The sequence below is a fragment of the Aulonocara stuartgranti genome (assembly GCF_965226115.1).
Source record: "Aulonocara stuartgranti genome assembly, chromosome: 6".
Classification (NCBI taxonomy): Eukaryota; Metazoa; Chordata; class Actinopteri; order Cichliformes; family Cichlidae; genus Aulonocara; species Aulonocara stuartgranti.
In genome coordinates this window covers 30,562,773-30,589,345 of record NC_138944.1, presented here as the reverse complement: position 1 = coordinate 30,589,345, position 26,573 = coordinate 30,562,773, and the positions used below count along the sequence as shown (strand labels likewise).

The 26,573-nt window shown below is 42.2% G+C and overlaps 2 protein-coding genes across 2 annotated transcripts; one reads left to right on the top strand and one right to left on the bottom strand.

The window, feature by feature from the left end:
- Positions 1 to 7,981: 7,981 nt before the first annotated feature.
- LOC309708892 (actin, cytoplasmic 1-like) lies at positions 7,982 to 15,437 on the top strand. The gene is given in 6 exon segments (XM_082537234.1): positions 7,982 to 8,110; positions 8,114 to 8,218; positions 14,301 to 14,547; positions 14,641 to 14,832; positions 14,929 to 15,110; positions 15,283 to 15,437. Coding segments are annotated over 6 exon segments (996 nt in total). The 5' UTR covers positions 7,982 to 7,984; the 3' UTR covers positions 15,427 to 15,437.
- A 5,024-nt stretch (positions 15,438 to 20,461) lies between these two features.
- On the bottom strand, positions 20,462 to 22,581 carry LOC309707689 (histone H1-like). Its single transcript, XM_082535164.1, has one exon. The coding sequence runs from the start codon at positions 22,101 to 22,103 to the stop codon at positions 21,600 to 21,602; it is 504 nt and encodes a 167-aa protein (XP_082391290.1). The 5' UTR covers positions 22,104 to 22,581; the 3' UTR covers positions 20,462 to 21,599.
- Positions 22,582 to 26,573: the final 3,992 nt, after the last annotated feature.

Genomic DNA, 26,573 nt, shown 5'->3' with positions numbered 1-26,573 from the left:
GAGTGCTTATCAGTATCAGTATATGTATGTGTGTGCGTGTCCATAGTTCAGCTGAGACAGTGTCCTTCGCCCCGCCAGGCTAAGTAAACAGTCTACCAGCCAACCCAGGTGGCCTTGTAGGGAATGGGAAGGAACAGACTCAACACAGTCGTTATCAGGGAGTTTTTGTTCGGCTCCAGCCTTGAGCCCACAGCTGGCGCCGAAGGGGTAGCCGGATTATGATGGTAATTTTTCTTTTGCAACAACTCATGAGAATTTCAAAGCTGTTCTTTAACACTCCAACACTGGTCTCTCAATCTCTCGTTGGAGAACCGCGAGCTTCCCGATGATGGTATCAAACTTGCGCTCCGTGGTCTTGTCATTCTTTTGCTCAGAGAGCCGATTCTGAGACCTCACGACTGCAGTGAGCTGTTCCACGATGTAATCCAACTTTCGCTCAAAGGTGTTATTTTGAGCAGGCCTCTCCTTGATGTAACCCAATATATGCTCAGAGGTGTTATTCTGAGTATTCACGGCAGCTGTAAGCGTCTCCAAGGTCTTAACCATGCTGCTTTCAATGAGCCCGTTCTGAGAAGTCGCGCCTCGTCCAATCGTTTCAATCCCAGTGGGCAGCCTTGGGGGGGTTTGAACAGCTGGTTCCGCTTTTTTTAATTCTCCGTTAAGCCTGGGTCAAGCCAGCTCCGATCAGCAAGAACCCTGTTATCATGGTTCCGAATAGGTAGATATCTTCAGCGTCCTCGATTGACATTCCCGCCAGGCACACGATCCTCCATGTCTGCCACCCATCCATCGTGTATCCGGCAGGGAAAGTCCCTCCAGGGCACTCGGGCTCTCCCTAGCCCAGACTTCTCGTTGAGAAAAGGGTGTCAATAGCATTCAGAGACCAGTTGATCAAATCCATAATTCTCTTTAGGTTTTAGAAACAGACTGTGAGAGAGTGTTCCAGGGAAAGTAATACAAAAAAAAACACAAGACTAGACAAGGACATAAGAACTAACCAGGGAAGATAAGGGAGAGGAGAGGAGAAAAAGTGCGTCCGCCTCCTCCGAGAGCCAAAAGGTCTTCATATTATTATAGTATAAATGTTCAATTTAGTGAATGAATCTAAGTGTCTCATCAGTTTAAATTAACAATTAATCTCTGCTGCTCTGCACTTGATGTAACCTAACTGTGACCAGTTACAGAGCCACTGTGCACCAGTCCCTACCTTGATGCTAAAGTACTGGGAACACAGCTTTTGAACAAAACGCTATTCCCGATTGTTAGGGGCCATTTTAGCGCCTTAGTGTAGTGCCTTAAATTATTAAATGAAATAAATATTTTTTCCAGTAAAGTTAAAAAGTATGTTTACTTGATAATTTCCAGCATCTGGTGACTATGTATGTGTGTTGGAGAAGCCATTGTGGCAGGAACATGGAGCAAAAGGATTAAATCTGAGTAGCCTACAAAGTCAGACAAAGTTAGAACTGTTCTTTTCGCTACACCTACTGCACACAAACAAACTAAGGCCTCCAGCCTCTGAGTTCAGTTAGACAGAGATATATGCCACTGGACGTGGTCATTTCCCATCCTCCAGGGACAAAATGGATGTCATGTAACCCCCCCCCCCCTCTTTTCATCTACTGTCTGGGTGAATGGTTAATATGGAAATACTTTGGGCTATGACACCTTCCCCTTCTCACCCTCCGACCCGAGTCAAACAGTTTCAGTTCCTGCCTTTTCAGATCAATCATTAAACCAATGTACTGTGGCTCCACACTGAAAACACCTTTCATTATTTCTCCCTCTATGTTCTCTGCCTCAGAAACTCAGAAAAAGACATTCAAGCTTGACACTGAGACTGCAGAGACAAGAGTATGGGGCATAGAGGCTTGATAACAAAACCTAAAGACTAGATAACAAAACTAAGAAGACCTGAGAAAACAAATATTAAACAGAGGGATCTCAATCATAATAACCAGAACTTGGAACAGAATCTTAACTTCACAATATTAAATAAACAGAATCAAAAGTCCAAACACATAAAAACTGTGTCACAGACCCAAGACCATGACATCTTAGTATTTTCATAAAGTGATCTTGCAGAACTAACCAGTTTTTGATTTAAGGGGCATCTATCCATCCTGCAGTCTGAGATGTTGTAAGCTGCTGTGCAGTGACTGCTGTGACAGGAGGTTAATCTGGTTTCTATCTTGCTTTTGACACTTAAACACTGAGACACTTGATTAGTAACAATCTTTTGGCGCTGCATGTCCCTACTTTCTTTTATAAATGTACCAATATAGCACGGACAGTCATAACACCAGTATTAATACAGAAAGAAAACTGCTTTTTTATACTTATTGTGTGCATATAAACTTTGTCTCATCAGCTCTAGGGAACTTTATTATCACGGTCTTATAGGCACCTGCTTGATAACAAAGACATAAAACGTCTCATGACCTTGCAGCTTACAGTAATTTGTTTGTCACTGTACACACAGTCAGGTTACAAGAAGGCTACAATCATATACCATTAGTATACAAAAGGTTAAGTGTGTTGAAATACAAGTTTTCCACTACAATGTTCATGTGTTCATGTGTAATAAATTGATAACAGGGGTAATAGCTTTATTTTGATACCAAACATAGGTATGTATGGGAAATTCCACAACTGTTAATCATATCTCATTCAGGCCTACAAGATTAATGAGTCCTTGAAAATCACATGCACCATAGGTTAGGTGAAGAGAGGTGATGGGAGATAAGAAATTTATAGTCTCATCACAATCATGCTGTAAACATTAGCCCCCCTAAGTCGGACCACATGCATCTCTGGCACAGAGTGCCATGTGGTCTGTGCCTCCAGTGCATGTGGCCTCAAGACCCAGTGTCCTGGTATCTGCAAATGAGCAACACGTAAATGCTCTGGTGAAATCACATTTATCCCATTAATTAAATTATATAAATTAATTATTCTGTTAGGTTTCCAGTGCACAAATATGGAAGGGTATGTTATATGAGTACGTTATATGAATAATGGACATAATCAGGATTTATTGGCCCCATTCACAATACTTATAATGCCTATCAAAGTTGTGCACACTGCGATAATTTGGACAGATGATAAAAATAGGATTTATTGAACACTGCCCGACCCCAGATAGTTAACACTGACAGTACATAGGTTAGTTTACTGGAACTTCTCCCCCCGTGTTGCCAAAGTGCAGAACCAGTGACTGTATATGCCATACCCAGTGGATGTGTCTGAGCCAATCAGAGTAACTCATGTGAAAAGTTCTGCTCTTATGGAGAGGGGCTGCAGCACGACCTCTGATAAAATCCTCCAATTTATTGGCCTTCATTTGCAGTCAAATTCAGATACTAAATCCCACTGGAGTGTATAGTGCTTACTGCCAGTCCTCCTACACTGAATACGCTCCCTCACACAGGTAAGACAAGTGCTAAATGCCAATGGAAGTTTTTCTCATGTATAAAATGTTTTCATTTGACATTTTAAGCTTTGTATTTTAAACACCAGGAAGTGGTTTTTTTTCACCATTTAAGTTAAAAGATCAGGTTTTCTATAAGTCCTCATTTTAGTTGAAATAACCACTTAAATTATACTTGTTATACATTGACAGCTTTCGTAGAAATGTGTTGGTAGCTATGCGTAGACCACCTCTTGCCTTCGGAACTGCCTTAATTCTTCCTACATGATTCAAGCTCCAGACTTTACCGGAGGCAGGATACACCCTAGAGAGGTCAGCTGTCTCTCACAGGGTTGGCAAAGAGAGACAGACAGACATCCACATCACATTCACATCTACAGCCAATTAAGAATAACCTAATGATGAAGCCTCATCTGTTATTGGACTGTGGGAGGAGGCCAGAGTACCCGCAGAGAACCCACGATTGCATAAGGAGAACTTTCAGTCTCCACAAAGAAAGGCCCAGGACCTTCTTACTGTGAAGCAACAGGTCATCATGATGCAAGTCTCCTATTCCAAAACATCTCAAAGGTGCAGTCTTGGATTCAGATCTGGAACTGTGAAGGTCATTTGAGTACCAGTAACAGTTTGAGATGTTTTGAGCTTCGTGACATGGTGAGGGATCCTGCTGGAAGCAGCCATAAGAAGATGAGTATACAGTGGCTATAAAGGGACACGGTTTAACAAAAACTCTCAAGCAGACTTTGGTGTTTAGATGATGCTCGGCTGATACCCAGTGTACCAAGAAAATATCCCCAGGACCATTACACCACTACCAGCCTGAACCACTGAAACAAGAAAGGTTGCATCTGTACTTTCATGCAAACACACCACTACCAGTGAAATGTCACACCAGAAATTGAGACTCATCAGATGAGACAATGAGACAATCTTTTTCCAATTTTATTTTGCAGTTTTGGAGACTTTTTTTGTTCTTAGCTGATAGGCGTGGCACCTGGCATGTTCTTCTGCTGCTCTAGCCCACCTGCTTCAAAGTCTTGCATGTTCAGAAATGCTCTTCTGCATTCTTTGGTTCTAAAAAGTGATTATTTTAGTTAATGTTGCCTTGCTGTCACATCAAAGCAGTCCAGCTATTCTCCTTTGACATCAACACAGTGGTATGTGATGACTTTTTTAGAAAGACAAAAACAGAAACTTTTGACTAAGCAAATAAATCCCATTAAATCATACCATTTGTAATGCCTGTCTGAACTCTGAATAGACATGACTTTGACTTAAGAATTGTAAAAAAAATATTGTTTTAATAGTTAAATAAATATCTACTAGATTACCAAAAACGATTTTCTAATAGCTGACAAAGACAAGTGATGAAATATTTTATCTTTTAGAAAAAGAAGCAAAAGAATATAATGAAAACACCTCCATACACACACTGTAAACCCAAGGATGTCAGCAGAACAAAAATTAAGGCAAATTTATTTTTATTTTTTTTAAGTTAATGACATTTATGTACTTGTACATTTTAACAACAATAAAACTAACATGTTTAAAAGTTAAATTAAAAAATATTCAGTAACGGATACTTAAAGCTTTCCATCATATAGACATAACATAACTAAGGAACAAGCACAGTGGAGTCATTGAGCCAAACTCAATATTTATTCCTTACTTTTGTCATTATTTTAAATTAGACAAGAGTCGAACATCTGGAATTCAAAAAGTCAAAATCATACTAACCAACTGCTTCAGTTGCAGATTCAATTGAAAATTTGAGTATATTGTATACAGGGTGGGCCATTTATATGGATACACCGTAATAAAATGGGAATGGTTGGTGATATTAAAGTCCTGTTTGTGGCACATTAGTATATGTGATCGTGGCTCAAGAGTTGGGTGCTCGTCTTGTAATCGGAAGGTTGCCGGTTCGAGCCCCGGCTCGGACAGTCTCGGTCGTTGTGTCCTTGGGCAAGACACCTACCCCCTACTGGTGTTGGCCAGAGGGGCCGATGGCGCAATATGGCAGCCTCGCCTCTGTCAGTCTGCCTCAGGGCAGCTGTGGCTACAACTGTAGCTTGCCTCCACCAGTGTATGAATGTGAGAGTGAATGAATAGTGTAAAGTGCTTTGAACGCTATAGAAATGCAATCCATTATTATATGTGACGGGGGAAACTCCTCAAGATGGGTGGTGACCATGGTGGCCATTTAGAAGTCGGCCATCTTGGAAACAACTTTTGTTTTTTCAATAGGAATAGGGCCATGTGACACATCAAACTTATTGGTAATGTCACAAGAAAAACAATGGTGTGCTTGGTTTCAACGTAACTTTATTCTTTCATGAGTTATTTACAAGTTTCTGACCACTTATAAAATGTGTTCAATGTGCTGCCCATTGTGTTGGATTGTCAATGCAACCCTCTTCTCCCACTCTTCACACACTGATAGCAACACCGCAGGAGAAATGCCAGCACAGGCATCCAGTATCTGTAGTTTCAGGTGCTGCACATCTCGTATCTTCACACCATAGACAATTGCCTTCAGGTGACCCCAAAGATAAAAGTCTAAGGGGGTCAGATCGGGAGACCTTGGGGGCCATTCAACTGGCCCACGACGACCAATCCACTTTCCAGGAAACTGTTCATCTAGGAATGCTCGGACCTGGCACCCATAATGTGGTGGTGCACCATCTTGCTGGAAAAACTCAGGGAACGTGCCAGCTTCAGTGCATAAAGAGGGAAACACATCATCATGTAGCAATTTCAAATATCCAGTGGCCTTGAGGTTTCCATTGATGAAGAATGGACCCACTATCGTTGTACCCCATATACCACACCAAACCATCACTTTTGTTGTTCCAACAGACTTGGAGGGATCCATCCAATGTGGGTCAGTGTCAGACCAATAGCGGTGGTTTTGTTTGTTAACTTCACCATTCACATAAAAGTTTGCCTCATCATTGAACAAAATCTTCTGCATGAACTGAGGGTCCTGTTCCAATTTTTGTTTTGCCCATTCTGCAAATTCTGTGCGCTGATCTGGGTCATCCTCGTTGAGATGCTGCAGTAGCTGGAGTTTGTAAGGGTGCCATTTGTGAGTAGCTAATATCTGCCGAAGGGATGTTCGACTAATGCCACTCTCCAGTGACATGAGGCGAGTGCTACGCTGTGGGCTCTTGCTGAATGAAGCTAGGACAGCCACTGATGTTTCTTCATTAGTGACAGTTTTCTTGCATCCACATTTTGGCAAATCCAACACTGAACCAGTTTCACGAAACTTAGCAAGCAGTTTGCTAACTATAGCATGGGAGATGGGTGGTCTTCTAAATGGCCACCATGGTCACCACCCATCTTGAGGGTTTTGCCCCCTCACATATACTAATGTGCCACAAACAGGACTTTAATATCGCCAACTATTCCCATTTTATTATGGTGTATCCATATAAATGGCCCACCCTATATATATATATATATATATATATATATATATATATATATATATATATATATATATATATATACTCAGCACCTATTCTCCCCTACCCTCTATTACACTTACAGTTATAGGTAACTTTAACTGTAAATAACTTTGATTATAGTATAAATTAAAATCAGATGAGTCATATCAGTATTTCCAGATTTTGACAAGAAACTATACAATAATTTTAACACAACATACTGTAGAACTGAAAATGTAACTTATCTTGAACCAAGGTTTAGGTCATTCATATTTGGTAGACCTGCCAAATTTTGGTGGAGATCAGGACAATTTCTGGAAAGTAAAATCTTTAGAGTTTTTTAATTTTTACTTAAATTATCACCTTCAATCCAAATTCTGTTCAAGCCTATCTGGTATGGCCTCTGTTAATCAGAGGATCATGTTACCTTTGTGCGAGGGGTTCTAGTGTTAACAAGCACTTAAACACTTATACCTAACAAAGTAGCTGATGAGTGGATTTTTGATGGTATGTAATAACTATGGTCATCGATGTTTTCAGTTTTGTAGTCTAACAAATCAGTATTTGTTAGACTACAAAGCAGATGCTAACTCCTTACAGTTAGCATCTGCTTTGGCAAGGCCTGCAGTGCTGGCTGATGACTGCAGGTCCAACTAATTTTGTAGAAGGAACAAGTAAAATTAACATTTTTGCTGTCGTTGGACCTATGAAGAAAATTGTCATTTAAGGTCACTTAACACTGAACACTGCGCCACTGCAACATCCAGCATTCGTTCTCTTTAACAACAAGACTTTTTATCCAGGCTATCTGCTAGATTTAACCCAGATTACTGCTTAACATCAAGTCTAAAAAACCTCTATTACCTTTTTTTTTCGTTCAGAAAATGGAAGACGAAATTGTTGCCATTGTCATAGATAATGGGTCCGGTATGTGCAAAGTTGGCTTTGCAGGAAATAATGCTCCACATGCTGTGTTCCCCTCCATTGCTGGACGCCCCAGACATCAGGTATTCCATTACATATTCCTCAAGAGTACTTTATAAACCTCAAATACCCTGTAAATTTTGTAACAATTGTTTTTTTCTTTGTTGCCCAGGGTGTAATGATTGGTATGAGCCACAAAGACAGCTTTGTGGGTGACGAGGCACAGAACAAAAGAAGAATCCTGACTCTCAAGTACCCCATTGAGCACGGTATTGTTACCAACTGGGATGACATGGAGATGTTCTAGCATCACATGTTTTACAATGAGCTGAGAGTTTCCCCTGAGGACCACCCAGTCCTCCTCACAGAGGCCCCCCTGAACCCCAAGATAAACAGGGAAAGGATGGCACAGGTAATGAGGGCTGACACCAGTTTCCTCCTACTCCTTCAACCTACCTTAAACTTTTTTTTTTTTTTTGCCTTTGCAGATGCTTTGGGTTTCTATCTTTGCACTGTGATGCATCAGAAATGATGAGCTGCAGCATGGGCGCTGCTGTTTATAAATTAGACTCATCAGACTTAAGCTGAAGTAGAAAACAAATGTTGAACTACACTGGTGTCTGCGTGAAGTAACTGTTAATAGCAGTGCAAATTACTGCACTCAGACTTATACAGTCAGTATAGCAAAAGAGTCATTTTATTACAGTATTCATGCTGTTGTTTCTGTATGACTAAACACATATGGTACATTTCATCTCAGACCACATTTTCTATTCAACCATCTCCTATGATGAATTTTATGATTTTAGATTTTATGGTTCAAAAATTAGATTTATTTATATGATTGTTGTGAAAATTTATCTTCATATATCAACTACTTTTCAAGTTGCACTACCCGTCAAAAGAACGCGCCAATTTTTCCAGTTTTTTATTGAAAATTATGTAGTTTAATGTCTCATTGCACTCTGAAATGACAGCTACAAATAAGCAATTGCAGTTAAAAAATAAATCATGGAATCAATATATAGACCAAAATGTATTCTTAACTTTTGACTTATCAAAGTAGCCACCTTTAGCAGATATAGCAGCTGAACATGTGGCATTCTTTCGAAACAGAAATCAAATACTGTTCAGAAAGTTCTTCCCATATCTTTTGCAAAAGTACCGATAAATGTGTGGCACTTGTAGGTGGCTTTGCTTTCACTCTTCGGTCCAGTTTATCTCAAACCAGCTCAAGAGGGTTTAAGTCTGGAGACTGTGCTGGAGACCATGTTTTCAAGCTCAGCATCTTGTTCTTTTTTCCTGAGGGAGTTCTGGCATAGCTTGGACTTAAGCTTACTGTAGCTTACTTATGCTTACTGTAGGATGAACCCATGACCAACTAGGTGCATAGCAGAAGGTATTGCATAGTGCTACAGAATGCTGTGGTAGTCATTTTGGTTAGGATCCCTCTTAGTCTATACAAGTCATCGACCCGAAATATAAGAAAAAAAAAAAATAATATATATATATATATATATATATATATATATATATATATATATATATATATATATATATATATATAGTGGGGCAAAAAAGTATTTAGTCAGCCACCGATTGTGCAAGTTCCCCCACTTAAAATGATGACAGAGGTCAGTAATTTGCACCAGAGGTACACTTCAACTGTGAGAGACAGAATGTGAAAAAAAAAATCCATGAATTCACATGGTAGGATTTGTAAAGAATTTATTCGTAAATCAGGGTGGAAAATAAGTATTTGGTCAATAACAAAAATACAACTCAATACTTTGTAACATAACCTTTGTTGGCAATAACAGAGGTCAAACGTTTACTATAGGTCTTTACCAGGTTTGCACACACAGTAGCTGGTATTTTGGCCCATTCCTCCATGCAGATCTTCTCGAGAGCAGTGATGTTTTGGGGCTGTCGCCGAGCAACACGGACTTTCAACTCCCGCCACAGATTTTCTATGGGGTTGAGGTCTGGAGACTGGCTAGGCCACTCCAGGACTTTCAAATGCTTCTTACGGAGCCACTCCTTTGTTGCCCGGGCGGTGTGTTTTGGATCATTGTCATGTTGAAAGACCCAGCCTCGTTTCATCTTCAAAGTTCTCACTGATGGAAGGAGGTTTTGGCTCAAACTCTCACGATACATGGCCCCATTCATTCTGTCCTTAACACGGATCAGTCGTCCTGTCCCCTTGGCAGAAAAACAGCCCCATAGCATGATGTTTCCACCCCCATGCTTCACAGTAGGTATGGTGTTCTTGGGATGCAACTCAGTATTCTTCTTCCTCCAAACACGACGAGTTGAGTTTATACCAAAAAGTTCTACTTTGGTTTCATCTGACCACATGACATTCTCCCAATCCTCTGCTGTATCATCCATGTGCTCTCTGGCAAACTTCAGACGGGCCTGGACATGCACTGGCTTCAGCAGCGGAACACGTCTGGCACTGCGGGATTTGATTCCCTGCCGTTGTAGTGTGCTACTGATGGTGACCTTTGTTACTTTGGTCCCAGCTCTCTGCAGGTCATTCACCAGGTCCCCCCGTGTGGTTCTGGGATCTTTGCTCACCGCTCTCATGATCATTTTGACCCCACGGGATGAGATCTTGCGTGGAGCCCCAGATCGAGGGAGATTATCAGTGGTCTTGTATGTCTTCCATTTTCTGATGATTGCTCCCACAGTTGATTTTTTCACACCAAGCTGCTTGCCTATTGTAGATTCACTCTTCCCAGTCTGGTGCAGGTCTACAATACTTTTCCTGGTGTCCTTCGAAAGCTCTTTGGTCTTGGCCATGGCGGAGTTTGGAGTCTGACTGTTTGAGGCTGTGGACAGGTGTCTTTTATACAGATGATGAGTTCAAACAGGTGCCATTCATACAGGTAACGAGTGGGGGACAGAAAAGCTTCTTACAGAGGACGTTACAGGTCTGTGAGAGCCAGAGATTTTCCTTGTTTGAGGTGACCAAATACTTATTTTCCACCCTAATTTACGAATAAATTCTTTACAAATCCTACCATGTGGATTCATGGATTTTTTTTTTCACATTCTGTCTCTCACAGTTGAAGTGTACCTCTGGTGCAAATTACTGACCTCTGTCATCATTTTAGGTGAGGGAACTTGCACAATCGGTGGCTGACTAAATACTTTTTTGCCCCACTGTGTGTGTGTGTGTGTGTGTGTGTGTGTGTGTGTGTGTGTGTGTGTGTGTGTGTGTATATATATATATATATATATATATATATATATATATATATATATATATAGATAACGGAGTTGCAGAAAGGTGCAACAAATTAGGTGCCTAAGAAATACAGCAAGCTGTCCATACCTGAGGCCTTGGAAACTGCCAAGCAAAGACTCACAGCCTTGGCCAGCCGCCTGAGGAGGTACACCAGAGAGATAGAAGGCGGGAGAATAAACCAGCTGTTCTCCACAGAACCAGCAAAGGTGTACTCTCAGTGGCAAGAGAACAGCACCACCAAGGCTGGAGACGGAGCAATACTGGAAGAGCATATGGGAGAAGGATGCAACCCATAACGGCAATGCTCAGTGGCTAGAGGATCTGAGGGCTGACCACAGCGACCTCCCTGAACAGGGTCCAGTAACCATCACAGTAGCAGATATCCAAGAAAGGGTCTCCAGTATGAAGAGTTGGACAGCACCAGGGCCCGACATGGTTCACGCCTACTGGCTGAAGAAGCTGACTGCACTCCACGAGCGTCTGGCAGCACAAATGAACCAGCTGCTAGTTAACGAGAGACACCCGGAATGGCTAACTGAAGGCCGGACGGTCCTGATCCCCAAGGACCCCAAGAAGGGACCGGTCCCCTCCAACTACCGACCAATAACCTGCCTCAGTACTACATGGAAGCTCCTGTCAGGCATCATATCGGCTAAGATGAACAGGCACATGGGTCAATACATGAGCGGGACACAGAAAGGAATTGGCAAGAATACCAGAGGCGCAAAACACCAGCTACTGGTAGACAGAACAATCAGCTGAGACTGCAAGACCAGACTGACCAACCTGTGCACTGCCTGGATTGATTACAAGAAGGCCTATGACTCAATGCCCCACAGCTGGATACTGGAATGCCTAGAATTGTACAAGATCAATGGGACCCTAAGAGCCTTCATCAGGAACTCAATGGGGATGTGGCGTACAACACTAGAGGCCAACTCCAAGCCCATAGCACAAGTCACCATCAAGTGCGGGATCTACCAAGGAGATGCTCTGTCCCCACTGCTGTTCTGCATAGGCCTGAACCCCCTCAGTGAGATCATTAACAAGACTGGCTACGGATACCGACTACGGAACGGAGCAGTTGTCAGCCACCTCCTGTACATGGATGACATCAAGCTGTATGCCAAGAGTGAACGAGACATCGATTCACTGATCCACACTACCAGGCTATACAGCAATGACATTGGAATGTCGTTCGGACTGGAGAAGTGTAGTCGGATGGTAACAAAAAGAGGGAAGGTAGTCAGAACTGAGGGGATTGAACTACCAGAAGGCAACATTGCAGACATAGAGGACAGTTACAAGTACCTGGGGATCCCGCAGGCGAATGGGAACCATGAAGAGGCCGCTAGAAAAGCTGCAACCACCAAGTACCTGCAGAGGGTCAGGCAAGTCCTGAGGAGTCAGCTGAATGGTAAGAACAAGATCCGGGCCATCAACACGTACGCCCTGCCCGTGATCAGGTACCCTGCTGGGGTAATAGGCTGGCCAAAGGAGGAGATAGAAGCCACTGACATAAAGACAAGAAAGCTCCTTACCATGCATGGAGGGTTTCACCCCAAATCCAGCACCCTGAGGCTGTACGCTAAGCGGAAAGAAGGGGGCCGGGGACTGGTGAGTGTCAGCACCACAGTCCAAGATGAGACAACGAACATCCAAGAATACATTGGGAAGATGGCCCCAACTGACCGAGTGCTCAGTGAATACCTCAGGCAGCAGAAACCCAAGAAAGAGGAGGGAGACGAGGAACCATCATGGAAGGACAGGCCCCTGCACGGTATGTACCACCGGCAGATAGAGGAGGTGGCTGATATCCAGAAATCCTACCAGTGGCTGGACAAAGCTGGACTGAAAGACAGCACAGAGGCACTAATCATGGCAGCACAAGAACAAGCTCTGAGCACAAGATCCATAGAGGCTGGGGTCTATCACACCAGGCAAGACCCCAGGTGCAGGCTGTGTAAAGATGCCCCAGAGACAATCCAGCACATAACAGCAGGGTGCAAGATGCTAGCAGGCAAGGCATGGAACGCCATAACCAAGTGGCCGGCATAGTGTACAGGAACATCTGTGCCGAGTATAACCTGGAAGTCCCGAGGTCAAAATGGGAGATGCCCCCAAGGGTGGTGGAGAATGACCGAGCTAAGATCCTGTGGGACTTCCAGATACAGACGGACAAAATGGTGGTGGCTAACCAACCGGACATAGTGGTGGTAGACAAACAGAAGAAGACGGCCGTAGTGATCGATGTAGCGGTTCCGAATGACAGCAATATCAGGAAGAAGGAACACGAGAAGCTGGAGAAATACCAAGGGCTCAGAGAAGAGCTCGAGAGGATGTGGAGGGTGAAGGTAACGGTGGTCCCCGTGGTAATCGGAGCACTAGGTGCGGTGACTCCCAAGCTAGGCGAGTGGCTCCAGCAGATCCCGGGAACAACATCGGAGATCTCTGTCCAGAAGAGCGCAGTCCTGGGAACAGCTAAGATACTGCGCAGGACCCTCAAGCTCCCAGGCCTCTGGTAGAGGACCCGAGCTTGAAGGATAAACCGCCCGCAGGGGCGTGCTGGGTGTTTTTTATATATATATATATATATATATATATATATATATATATATATATATATATATTAAACTTATTAGATATGTGAAGCTAAAATTTCAGAACAATTATTATGAATTATTATATGTTGCACACTTGGATTAAAAGGAATTGAAACCAGTGTAGCTTCGTGAGTCCGCCTTTATCTTCTGTACATATATAGACATGGTTCATGGTTACACGTTTGCACATAGTCTCACACAGCTCTTGTTGGGCACACTGCATTATGGTGAGTGGCCTGGCATATTTACGCCTGCTAGAGGTGCTCATTTCAGGAGATACTGCCTCTTGTGGTGTAACGGAGGAATAACTACCCTTCGAGCACTATGTCTCATTAGAGACTGGGGCACACATTATTTTACAACAAATAAAGAAAATAACATATTTGAACAATCGGAACATTTTAACCAAACATTGTAAATAAAAGATTTTGGGGAAGGGGGGTCTTTTTTTTGTCAGTAATGCCTTTCTTACCCTTACATATAAACGTTAACATTTTCCACCATACAATATATGCAAATTGGAGATAGTTGAGGACAATAATTGTTTGGTTGGAGACAGAATGACCAATATGAGTTTATTTCAGAGTACTTTGGCTTTTAGTTTCACTGATCATCTCTTTTCTCCTGCTCTCCTGCAGGCCATGTTTGAGACCTTCAACACTCCTGCCATGTATGTGGCCATCCAGGCAGTGCTGTCCCTGTATGCCTCTGGTCGTACCACTGGTATTGTCATGGACTCCGGTGACGGTGTGACCCACACTGTGCCCATCTATGAAGGCTACGCTCTGCCCCATGCCATCCTCAGATTGGACCTGGCTGGCAGGGACCTCACAGACTACCTTGGTAAAATCCTCACTGAGAGGGGCCACAACTTTACCACCACAGGTGCGCACATGGACACAGTCAAGAGAAGATGTGTAAAACTAGGAAAAAATTTAAAACTCACAATAAAAAGTTGGGGGTTTTCTTGTCTCACAGCTGAGCGTGAGATTGTGCGTGACATTAAGGAGAATCTGTGCTATGTTGCCCTGGACTTTGAGAGAGAGATTGAAAGAGCTGCCTGCTCTTCGTCATTGGATAAGAAGTATGAGCTGCCTGATGGACAGGTCATCACTATTGGGAATGAGAGGTTCCGTTGCCCAGAGGCTCTCTTCCAGCCCTCATTCCTTGGTAAGCAGCATCAGTTTTAAGACAGATTTCTGTGATTTGTAAAAAGTAGTCCTTAGCAAGGCTAACCTTAACCCCTAATTTTCCAACTCTCCACAGGTATGGAGTCTTGTGGTATCCATGAAACTACCTTTAACAGCATCATGAAGTGTGACGTTGACATCCGTAAGGACCTGTACGCCAACACTGTGCTGTCTGGAGGTACCACCATGTACCCTGGCATTGCTGACCGCATGCAGAAGGAGATCACTTCACTGGCACCCAAAAACCTAAAAATCAAGGTAAAGTTATTGCTTCTTATGTACTCTTTCATACTCACTCTTTTTTTAAAGGTGCTTCACTTTCACACGAACAAGGTGTTTAACACTGTGCTGAATTTGTATGTCTGGCAGAATGTAAGTGCACTTCCTAAAAGTCTTCATTGCTGAACCCTCTTCATCTCTGCCCTTGCAGATTATTGCTCCCCCAGAGAGGAAGTACTCTGTATGGATTGGAGGCTCCATCCTGGCTTCTCTGTCCACCTTCCAGGACATGTGGATCAGCAAGCAGGAGTACGATGAGTCTGGCGCCAGCATCGTCCACAGAAAGTGCTTCTAGATAGACTGCCCTCAACCTACCAAAGCACACACTGCTACAAACCCCATAGTGACTGGCTCTGCATGCATGTCTACATCACCAGAATGATGTATGCCGAGCCTACACCTCTTCCATTTTTAATTCATCACTCTGGGTATGGTACCATGCACCCTGATGGGGAGAAATTCTTCCGCCTGAATTTATTTCCAAAATTAAGCCCATTGATATTGGAAAAGTTTGTATGATAACACTCAGTACATTAATAAATTCATAAATCAAGCAAAATTCTATTACTTTTTTGTTCTGCCTAATTTGCACAACTTCTGTTTTTTGCTTCACTATTACTTTATTATTACACATATGCTTTCACACTAATGCTCTTATTAACTATAAGTGTTCTTCCCAGTGAAATCTGGAAAATCTACATCTTACAGATTGAGCAATTTTATAATATAGTGAAATGCAGAGATTGGGTTAAGCTTCGTGAAGATGTATTTGACAAATTTTGGGGTGTAAAACACAACACTGAACACTGATTGAAAGTAGAGAGGCATTTCCTCTGAGTACTTTGCTAGTTTTATTCATAGCCATCTGCTACAATGAATGGAGGGAAAGACTTTATCTTATTTTTCTGCAAATATTGATTTATAAAGATGAATTAATAGCACAATGTTAAGGTAAAAGCCGTGCTCTAATGACTTAATTTTGTTTTCTGTATTAGTATTTTTTTATCAGCAGACTTTTCTTTTTCTTAGAGATGCACTGTATTTAGGTGATTAATGAGGGTTTCTTTTATTTTAATGCAAATAATTAATGCAAATATTTGTAAATGACGATCATTTTGTCTTTTTTCGGTGTCTGTTTACATTTCTGTAATAAAAACATCTTTGTCAATAAAATCAGTGAATAACTGTGGTAAATAATCGTGAGCTCAGTGTTGGACAAAATATTCACGATTGCCATTTTGGTAATCAAGTGCAAGCATCAGAGGTGCTCAGCATGTAGAAATATAGGTGACCAGCTAAATAAAGCTCGCTTTTCGTTCAAACACAACTCTACTCTCCGCATCTGCATCTGAGTTGTGAAATCAACACAATCGGAGCACCCCGCCGTGACACTACAGATAAATGTATAATTGCTATTTTGAGTGGCTGTAGCTCAGGTGGTAGAGCAGGTCACCTATGATAGGTTTGTAGCATAAACCTATTCGCTGGAACGTTAAGACAATATAATTACACTGCTAAGCAAGACACAAATAGGCAAAGTTCTTCATGTTACTCGTGCACGGGAGAGAACCGGACAACCGCTTGACTCCAGTTGGTCTCGTCCGTTCTCCCATACACTGTCCTTTTATTGAGGTTACATGAATATGCATAGGTTCATTAACATACGACGTCTACATACAAACAAAGAGTACCTTGCCTGTGTGTGTGTGTGTGTGTGTGTGTGTGTGTGTGTGTGTGTGTGTGTGTGTGTGTGTGTGTGTGTGTGGGGACTGCTGATCAAAGGGTCAAACATCCTTGGTCAGGAAGAGGGTAGCCTCCCCCTCACCCTAGATGGTTCATCCTAGATAACACGGTGAGGAAGTCCTGCAGTTCATCTAAACAAAGAGCACTTAGACTAGAACAGACGCAACTACGTTAATCCTACCATAAAATAATAAGACACGGTATGACCTCTCATGCTCCCAAAGTGCTGTCTAATACACACAAAGTTTGCAGACTATCAAGGATCAAAACCTCTACCAATCTACAACTAATTACAAAACTCTAAGCATATATAAGTAAATATTTCTAAGCATAAATGACAATCAACAATACAAATCTAACATTTCCCCCCTTTTTGACCTTTATGCCTGAAAAGTTCCCAGGTATGAATACGTCATGTCTGACAGTTTCAATGCAAACCTTTTTATACTCAGCATATGTCAAATCACCCTAAATTACTGAAAGGTACACAGTTTAATAAATGTATTAGCAGTTACCCCATTCATTGAGCTCATCTCATGGCAAACTGCATCTTACGAGCAACCAAAGAAATTGTTAATTTAATAGTGAAACTAAAAAAGTAACATTTTCAAAAACATCTCAACTTGGTGGTGCTTCCTCCAGGTGTGCACATCACATGTCTTTCTGCAGAGTGGTTTAAGCTCTGCAGGGCGTCATGAATGTCTCTTCCAGTTGTTTCCATCACTGTCCATAGGACCAGAGTCCAAATGTATGTAGAATAGACATTCAAACATACTAGTTGGTTTTATGGTTCGTCAACATGGGTCTCAGCTATTTCCAAGCTGCAGACCTCTCAGCACTCTAGTTTTATGGCCTCTTACCAGCCCCCATCACCTGACTTCAGACCTTCGTCTTGTGAGGGGGATATTTATGACTGCTTAATTGTCCACGCTCTGCAGAAAAAGCTCTCTGTGGAAAGGGTGCTGGGTTCCGTCATCTTACTGCTGTTATGATCCCAGCAGCCTTCAGAGTGTCATCGTATGCACAGTATAGTGGCACAGCATTAGGTGATGTTCATAGGAAACTGCTGTCATCACCACCATAGCTTCTGGTTCCTGTGCTTTCACAGAATCATGATGTCATCCTCGAACTCCTTCTGCGCTGTCGATGGAGCTTGACACGCTCCCCTCATCCCACGAGTTTTCATGTTCCAACGCTGCTGAAGGTTTAAGGCAGAGCACGTCGTACACCTTAGTCGTCTTCCTCAGCGTCAATATTGAATCTTTCATTTTATTTAAAATCTTGCTGTGGGAAGTCTCCTCTTGATTTCCTGGAAGCTTAGTAGCACAGCTCTCTGTGTGATGTCTGCTGTGCTGAAGATGATCTCTGATCCTCCTGAAGCCTCTCTCCCATCTTGTGGACGATCCTCTCCTCTATTTTGCAGGCAGTTTCATGGTCCTTGCTGTGGCTCCAAGGTCTGATTTCATGATGGGCCCCAATCAGCTTGATCTTTGACCTCAACCACTGCCTGGGCTGTCAGTTATGCCTGGAATGGTTCTCGCTTCTCACTGGGCCTCTGAAGATTTCTCAGGAGATTACTGCTGCACCTGTATTTCATTGCTAGGAGGAAAAACTTCTATTTGGAGAGCATGTCAACAATCATCAAACCACATTCTTTAGTTCAGTGAACTTCACTTATAGGCCATCAAAGCCTCATCTGAACATGGGTTTAATACCTGTAAATAAACGGTTAATCACACAAATCGCTGCAAAAATTATATAAAACAAAATTTAATGTTAATTCCAAAATTTAATGTTAATTCATTGTTTCATATTAATCCTGGATCCCCCATCTTGACACATGGACACTCCCATGAGTCAACTCATCAAAATCAGATTCCTGTCTCAAAGAAAAAGATTAGCTAGATCATATCCCAGGTAACATCAGGGCATCTCCTCCTCTGGAGCAGCACCACCCTGGACCTATAATCCTGCAATAAAAATGTTAGTGTGCTTTGCATATTAAGTTTGCTTAACACCTGGCTCTCCCAGGAGCCTGCATACACACCATCATGGCCTGGAAAACAAAATCTGGAAGTAAAATCAAACTTCATACCTGTAAACAATTGTATCATAAGGACAAGAAGCATTCAACATCAGCAAGACAAGTGTCATGTGCAGGTTTTCTCAAATCAGTAAACTACAATTATTTTCATAAGTCGCCTCAGACATGGATCATCCCATGTACTCAGGCAACATTAATGTAATCGGTGACTGCTCTTAAGCAAAGTCACTCCACTTATATATTACTATGGGCTCAAAAGTGGCCAGCTAATGAGCCCATATCAAACTATCCCAGAAACACTGTATCTCTTATTAGTTTCACTCATGTCACTTGTCCGGTCCAGCTGAATCTTCCACAGCATTCTCAAAGAAACTAACATTAGCAATACACATTGACTGTAGTCAGACAGAGGTCAGACACAGGTCAACAGGTTCCAGAGGTGCCATAAAAACACCATAAAGTCAACCCTAGCTGTGGAAAGAAGTAACACCAGTTCTCAACACAGGAAATTTCACACAGGTTATTCACATTATCAAAGTAACCTTCACATTTTCCCATCAACACAATGCAACAGCATCACCACTCATAACCTGTAAACACAGTTTTCCTCACACATAAACCCAGAAATCCTGTAGTAGGAAAAAACATCAACCAGTTGTCCTGGTATAAATCGCATCATCAATTCACATGAAGAACTGGCATGCTGTAAGAAAAGAAAATGCAAATATTAGCGCTTGCGCAGGCGTATGCATACTTTGTCACAGATATCTCTGTGAGCAACTCAAGCCTATGAATAACACACCTGATAAATGCACAGACACAGAAAATGGCATTTAAAAGGTTAAATCATCATGCAACCTCGAGTGTTGCTGTCATCTTTCTGCTCCTGTAAAAGGAAACACATGGGTTCATCTGCACCTTTGTCAGGTGGGGGTTAGCTTCACACAATCATGTTCAGTCAGTCAGTCAGATATTTTAAAATTCTTACTCATTCACTCAGTGGTTCCTTCTTTTGCTAATTGTGGAAATTATCATCGCATTCGTTTCCACGCTCAGCAAAACGACGTTATTTCAAAAAGAAAAATAATTTAGACTGGATTTCCTCGTTGAATCCTTTTTGGGGGGGACTCTCATTTCCTAATTGTCCCAAATAAGTGGCTTTCTCCTGAACCCATTTTAAATGTGGAGAAACTCACTTGCAACAATTTTCTTGACGACGTGTAACGCTTTTAATTCCCGACTTGCAGATCTGCTCAAAGAAAAGAAATTCACAAGCAAAAATCAGTGCTTGTTCAAAAATGAAAAATAAAAAATAACAGAGATTATCAAAACAAACTCTCAGTGCACTGTGAAAGTATCAAAATAAAAAGGCCTTGTTAAGTCATGACACAAGCTCCTCATCTCAGGTAAATCATACCATTAGCATGGTTTATCATACCATCATACTAATCGGCAGGCTCGACTTCACAACAAAAGAAAAATCATCAGCTAGATTCACTCCAAATCAACCATCAGCTGCACAAAACAACATAATCCTAATGTCTTATTAGCTATGAGTTTAATTACCAGGTCTGTGCTCTTCACTCATTTAGGCCACAGATCTATTTTATTCAATTTTCCTTTTCCCTTCATCATAAAACATGTGACATGCTGTCATGCACTTCACAAAAAACGTTCGTTCTGATGTATTCAGAGTTGTGTATCTAAATACAGGAATCACTCGCACATCAAAGCAGGAAACTCAGTGTTTTAGAGTCTCTACTCAACACACAACAAACTCCAACACATCTCATTCACTCGTACTAGAATTCAGTCACCTTTCATTAATCTAAAACCAATCAACTAATTTGCATATCAGCTATTAACCCACTAAGTTGACAGGACGACAGAAAAGCATGTTCAAAATAGTATCACAAAAGACAATTTCCCTCATACAGTAAATTACATGTGCTGCCTCAATCAAGCAGGAAGCTTCTCCCAATTTACCATTTTAACACTAAATTTATTGTCTGATCACTGGTTGGTCAAACCAGGATCTTTTTTCCCCACAAAAGTTAAACTGTTGTCCTGCAACTTGTAGAGTCAATTTTTTTCTTTAGGATAAATTCAGTATTTGATAACAAGTGTCTGCTAAATTGACACTATTGTAACACTGATGAAAGATAACAAGCTAATTTTCATTACATGTGTTTGTGTTATTAGGCAGGTTTAATGCATGTCTGTGGAGCTGCATCTCCAGCAGAGCATGTTCTTAAAGCTGCCTTTCCTACACACTTCTCTACTATTATTTAATCATTTCTTAACTAATGTGCTATGAGTCTTCATGAGTCATTTTGTGTTTGGAATTGTTAGTAGGGTTAATGCATGTTCTGCTTGTGTGTGTGATTTTGTATATGTTTCTATTTTCGCAATGTTTCAGACTCCGTCTCAATTTTCCAACTTAAGCAGTCAGTTTTCTTTTCCCCAGGTTTGCTAACCCAAATTTTGATTTCCCACATTAAATAATTCCTATGTGTTCTCACCTAGTCTTCTCACTCTGTTGTCCTCTCCCACTTCAACAGTCCAACAGCCGGCAGTTCTCCTTCAGCTTTGTCCTGTGTCCCACTGTCTCTTCTTGCCATTTTACTCCACAGGTGGCAAATGTCAAACTCCAACTGTTCAGTTCTCCTCAAACGTTTTCTTCACATGCACAGTGAAGTCACAGCCACTCTCACTATTGTCCTCTGATGCGGTTGACTTCGTGCTAGTGGCTGAAGTGCTGCTGCTGCTGCCTTCCTGGGCGACTTCTTAGCAGCTGCTGCCGGTTTCTTGGCTTTGGCTGCGGCGGGCTTCTTGGCTTTGCTCTCAGTAGCCTTGTTCATCTTGAAGGATCCGGAGGTCCTGGTGCCCTTGGTCTGCACCAGAGTGCCCTTCGCCACCAGACTCTTGATGGCGGTCTTGACACGGGCCTTGTTCTTGTCCACATCGTAGCCTCCGGCAGCCAGAGCCTTCTTGAGGGCGGCCACGGACAGGCCGTTGCGCTCCTTGGAAGCGGCCACGGCTTTCACAATCAGCTCGCTCACGCTGAGGCTGACCTTCTTGGGCTTGGAAGTCATCGTCTTCTTCTTCTTGGCCTGAACCTCGGTGCAGGGCGTGTTTATGATGGAGCCTTTCCCACCACAGCGCTGGCACGTTGAACGCATCATGAAGGGTCCATTTCTTTCATGTCGCTAGCCAGCATGCTAGCTGCATGTGGCTTGCCCGAGTCACTCAGTCCTTTTTGAGCATTTCAACATGCTGCCACCGCCATCTTGCTCGCCCCTCCGTGGAATTCATCCAATCAGACAGGAAGATGGGTTTGCTTTCTTCTGCTGCTGTTTATCCACATTGCTGCTGCTTTGCTGGGACTTTTTGTGCTCAGGACTTGCTGCTGTCTCTTTATCATGGAGCTGCATTCCTTATCTTCAGGGAGGAGTGAGCTCGCTTGTGAGGTTGAGAAACACATGGCACTGTAAATAAGTCAGCCAGAAACTTGGCCTGCATGTTTCCAATGATGTTAAACTATAACTTTCTTCCGACCGCTGCATGTGGAAAATTGATTCAGGTCTGCTTTTCACCTGAAAGTGACAAACTAAGACATTTCATTATTATCATCACTGCTTAATCAACACATATCTCTCTCTCTCGCTCTGTGTTTTTGTGAACAGTCCTTTCTTAAAAGCAGAAAATGAAATTATAGTTGTTTTTTTTTGGTTGATCAACACAAAACCTTTTTCCTATGATTATTTTTTTCTACAATATAAATTCTCCCTCTTATTCACTCTTTTTTTTTATTTTTTATTTACAATAGCTGGTGACCTGCAAAATCACCGCTGTCACTCACAATCAAAGGCAATTACTCTTGCACAGTGCACAAAAACACTGTGATGTCAGACACATTCACACTCACTTTGTCATCTGCAAAAATAAATCACATGGCTGATGATATGTGCCATGGTGATCCGTAAATATGATCACCAGTTTATTTAACTATTTTTCAACCCAACAAACAAATAATCAAAAACATGATGCTGATGTTATGAACACTCTACACACAAGTCAAGATGCAGGAAAACTGCTCATGGAAACGTTGCACACTCCAGTTATCACAGTTATCATAGCGCTGTTTCCCTCTCTTAGAGTAGTTCTCAGACAGCTCTCGATCTGATAATGTGTAGCCTGCTCATCAGCTCAGAAGAAAAAAAAAACTGCAACGCAACATCACACAGTAGTTGCTCTGCCCACAGTGGCAAAGTCTTACACTTTCATATTCAACTCAGCTTCTCCATCATGTACTTTTAGATGTTTCATACAGGGTTGAGCATATTAGTTGTTTTCACAGATGTGCTCTATATCTCAACAATGGCTCATAATAAGACGACAGTCTTCCACACAGGTCAAGTGCCTCTATGCACTTCATTAGTTTAAATATTTATCTATATCACTTCACCTCACATGTCATCGTACTGAATTTAAGCAACCACAAGCGTAATGTAGATGACTTTTAACAACTATCCACCTCAATTACGTCTATGGTCTGGCACACAGGCTGAAGAGTTAACGTTTTGTGTCAGCAAGGGGTGGGGGGACAGCCACCCACCAGAGCATAGCTGCTGATGTGGGCTGGCCTTCTCCACACGCTCTTCAAGGCTGGTGTGTTTTCTGAAAACTTCTAACATTTTAATCTCTTCCATTTTTAAGCCTGCGATTAACCGCACGGCTCAGGTCCGCGTGAAACCCGCGTGACCGCGCTCGCGTGAACCCGCGCAGCTGTGGAGCCGTCGCTCCCTCTCTTTTTTACATAAATACTTTGTGCTGCCAGGAGCAAAGTCCAGCACAAACGTCTGTCTCCCTCCGACTCACTCTTGGTTGCTTAGAAACCCATGATAACAACAACAGTCGGTGTCACAGACCACATGTTCTGCTCCGCACACACTCACACAACAACAACAACAACAACAACGACGACGACGACAACAAAAACAACACAAAATAGGCCTATCGTCCAGCACAATCTGGACCCCGCGGAACTTCTCAACGCCCCACAAAGCGGCGGAGAACTCACCTCTAGCCACACAAAGTAGCGAGGAACCTCTTGCTCCACAAAGTAGCAAGGAACCCGGGTATCGCTACACAAAGTAGCGAACTTCTCAACGCCTCACACAGTGGCGGAGACTGCACAACGACACGGTTATAGAGTCGGCCTCTTCTCAACGCCTCACACAGTGGCAGAGACTGCACAACGACACGGTTATAGAGTCGGCCTCTTCTCAACGCCTCACACAGCGGCGGAGACTGCACAACGACACGGTTATAGAGTCGGCCTCTTTAAACTTACTTGGCGTTGCTTAGAGTGTAATATCAGCCCGAATCCCGCCGACCGTCATTCATCGAGGAGAAAAGACAGACCGCGAATCCACAGGAACTTCCTGGCTGACGTCAGGCTTTCAGCGTGCCTCTCCTCCCCTCGGTGAATGCGATTCCAGGGCTCCGGCATCGAAGGACCAATTAATGATAGGTTTGTAGCATAAACCTATTCGCTGGAACGTTAAGACAATATAATTACACTGCTAAGCAAGACACAAATAGGCAAAGTTCTTCATGTTACTCGTGCACGGGAGAGAACCGGACAACCGCTTGACTCCAGTTGGTCTCGTCCGTTCTCCCATACACTGTCCTTTTATTGAGGTTACATGAATATGCATAGGTTCATTAACATACGACGTCTACATACAAACAAAGAGTACCTTGCCTGTGTGTGTGTGTGTGTGTGTGTGTGTGTGTGTGTGTGTGTGTGGGGACTGCTGATCAAAGGGTCAAACATCCTTGGTCAGGAAGAGGGTAGCCTCCCCCTCACCCTAGATGGTTCATCCTAGATAACACGGTGAGGAAGTCCTGCAGTTCATCTAAACAAAGAGCACTTAGACTAGAACAGACGCAACTACGTTAATCCTACCATAAAATAATAAGACACGGTATGACCTCTCATGCTCCCAAAGTGCTGTCTAATACACACAAAGTTTGCAGACTATCAAGGATCAAAACCTCTACCAATCTACAACTAATTACAAAACTCTAAGCATATATAAGTAAATATTTCTAAGCATAAATGACAATCAACAATACAAATCTAACAACCTACTAACCAGAAGATTGGTGATTCTATATCTGTCTTTAAAAAAATTTAATGTCTCCCTTAAGCATTTATACTAATTAAGCTATGCAGAATACAGATACACCATTTATCTATTCTTTTTATACTGCTCATCTGGAGCTGGGCTTCAGCAGCCTAAGAAGAGATATTCATGCCTCCTACCTCTCAGCCACCTCCTCCTGCTGATCACTGAGACATTCCCAAGCAGATCTGTAACCTCTCCAGTCCCGGGTCTACTCTGGGGCCACGTCCCAGCCTCACACCGGGTTGTTTTTTTTCAGGTAATGTTTTTTGTTTGTATCAAATGTTCCAAAAGGCATCGTCAGCATTGGGATTATTAGCAGAAATTAGACGTGGCATAATTGGCTCAAGCTTCTTGTGTCAGACAGTCTCCAGTCTTCAGATAGATTAGTTGTAAAGAAGAAAAGATAAATAAGCCATGGTATAGATGTTTTAAAGGCAGAAACGATCCATACAGGCCAAAAACTTTTTTGTGCCATGTAAATGTATGTGAAAGCATATAAATATGCTTTAAAATACTGTTGAGTTGGACAGTTTCACCTGTTTGTCTGTGGGGATTGTCTGCCCTCAGGTGGCCACTATGGGAATTGAAGGAAGCCGTTTGGGCCAGATTGAAGTCTTTGTTTGGATCATGGAGACAGGTAACTCATTTGCCACTATTTGATGTTTTAACAACAGAAATGTTACCCTTATAATTATTGTTGAAATGAACTATGCAGTTGTCTGAGTGATGTAACAAGTGCAGTAGGCAGTGTACTGTATGTGTGTGTGGTTTTTCTCTTTTAAACAGATGCTCTGATAAACCTCACTTGTTGTCACTTTTTACTAGAAGAGCATGTTAAAGACTTCAGCTCAATCAGTTAAACATATGGTGTTGTTAAAGCTTATAAAGTTACCAAGAAGACCCTTGAAATCTTTGCAAAATAAAACACTTGGCTATAGAAGGACTGAGGATCATAGAAGAGGGGGACATACTTTTTGGCTGTCACAGCCTGATAAAATGTGTAACACTGAAGTAAGACAGAGAGTGGTTACAAAGAGGAGATGGATTTTGGTACACTATAGGTCCAACCACAAACCTCCAGAAGATAACGAAGGTGAGCAAAACAGTTACGTAACAAAACAGTTATATAACTAAAACGTATTTTTCTCTATAGTGTTATAATTTTGTTTACCAATTTCCATTTTATTAAAGGAAGATCGGAATTATTTATCTAGCAGACAATCATTTGCATTAGTAACTTGAACTACATAAATAAAAGATATTTTACTGATTTTGCTTGAAATTGATATTAAAATGTATTCACTTTACTTTCAAAACGATACAATAGCGGGGTTTTCCAACATTCTAGGTTTATGCCACGAACATAGATCAGTAATGAGCAGCACACCGACGAATGAAAAGAAACTATCTGCTTTGGAGTCGCGCGGTCCTTTGCAGAACACAACAAAGTTGCGGTTC

Excerpts from the sequence above, each read along its gene's own strand:
- LOC309707689 (XM_082535164.1), bottom strand. The coding sequence starts at position 22,103 with ATGATGCGTTCAACGTGCCAGCGCTGTGGTGGGAAAGGCTCCATCATA.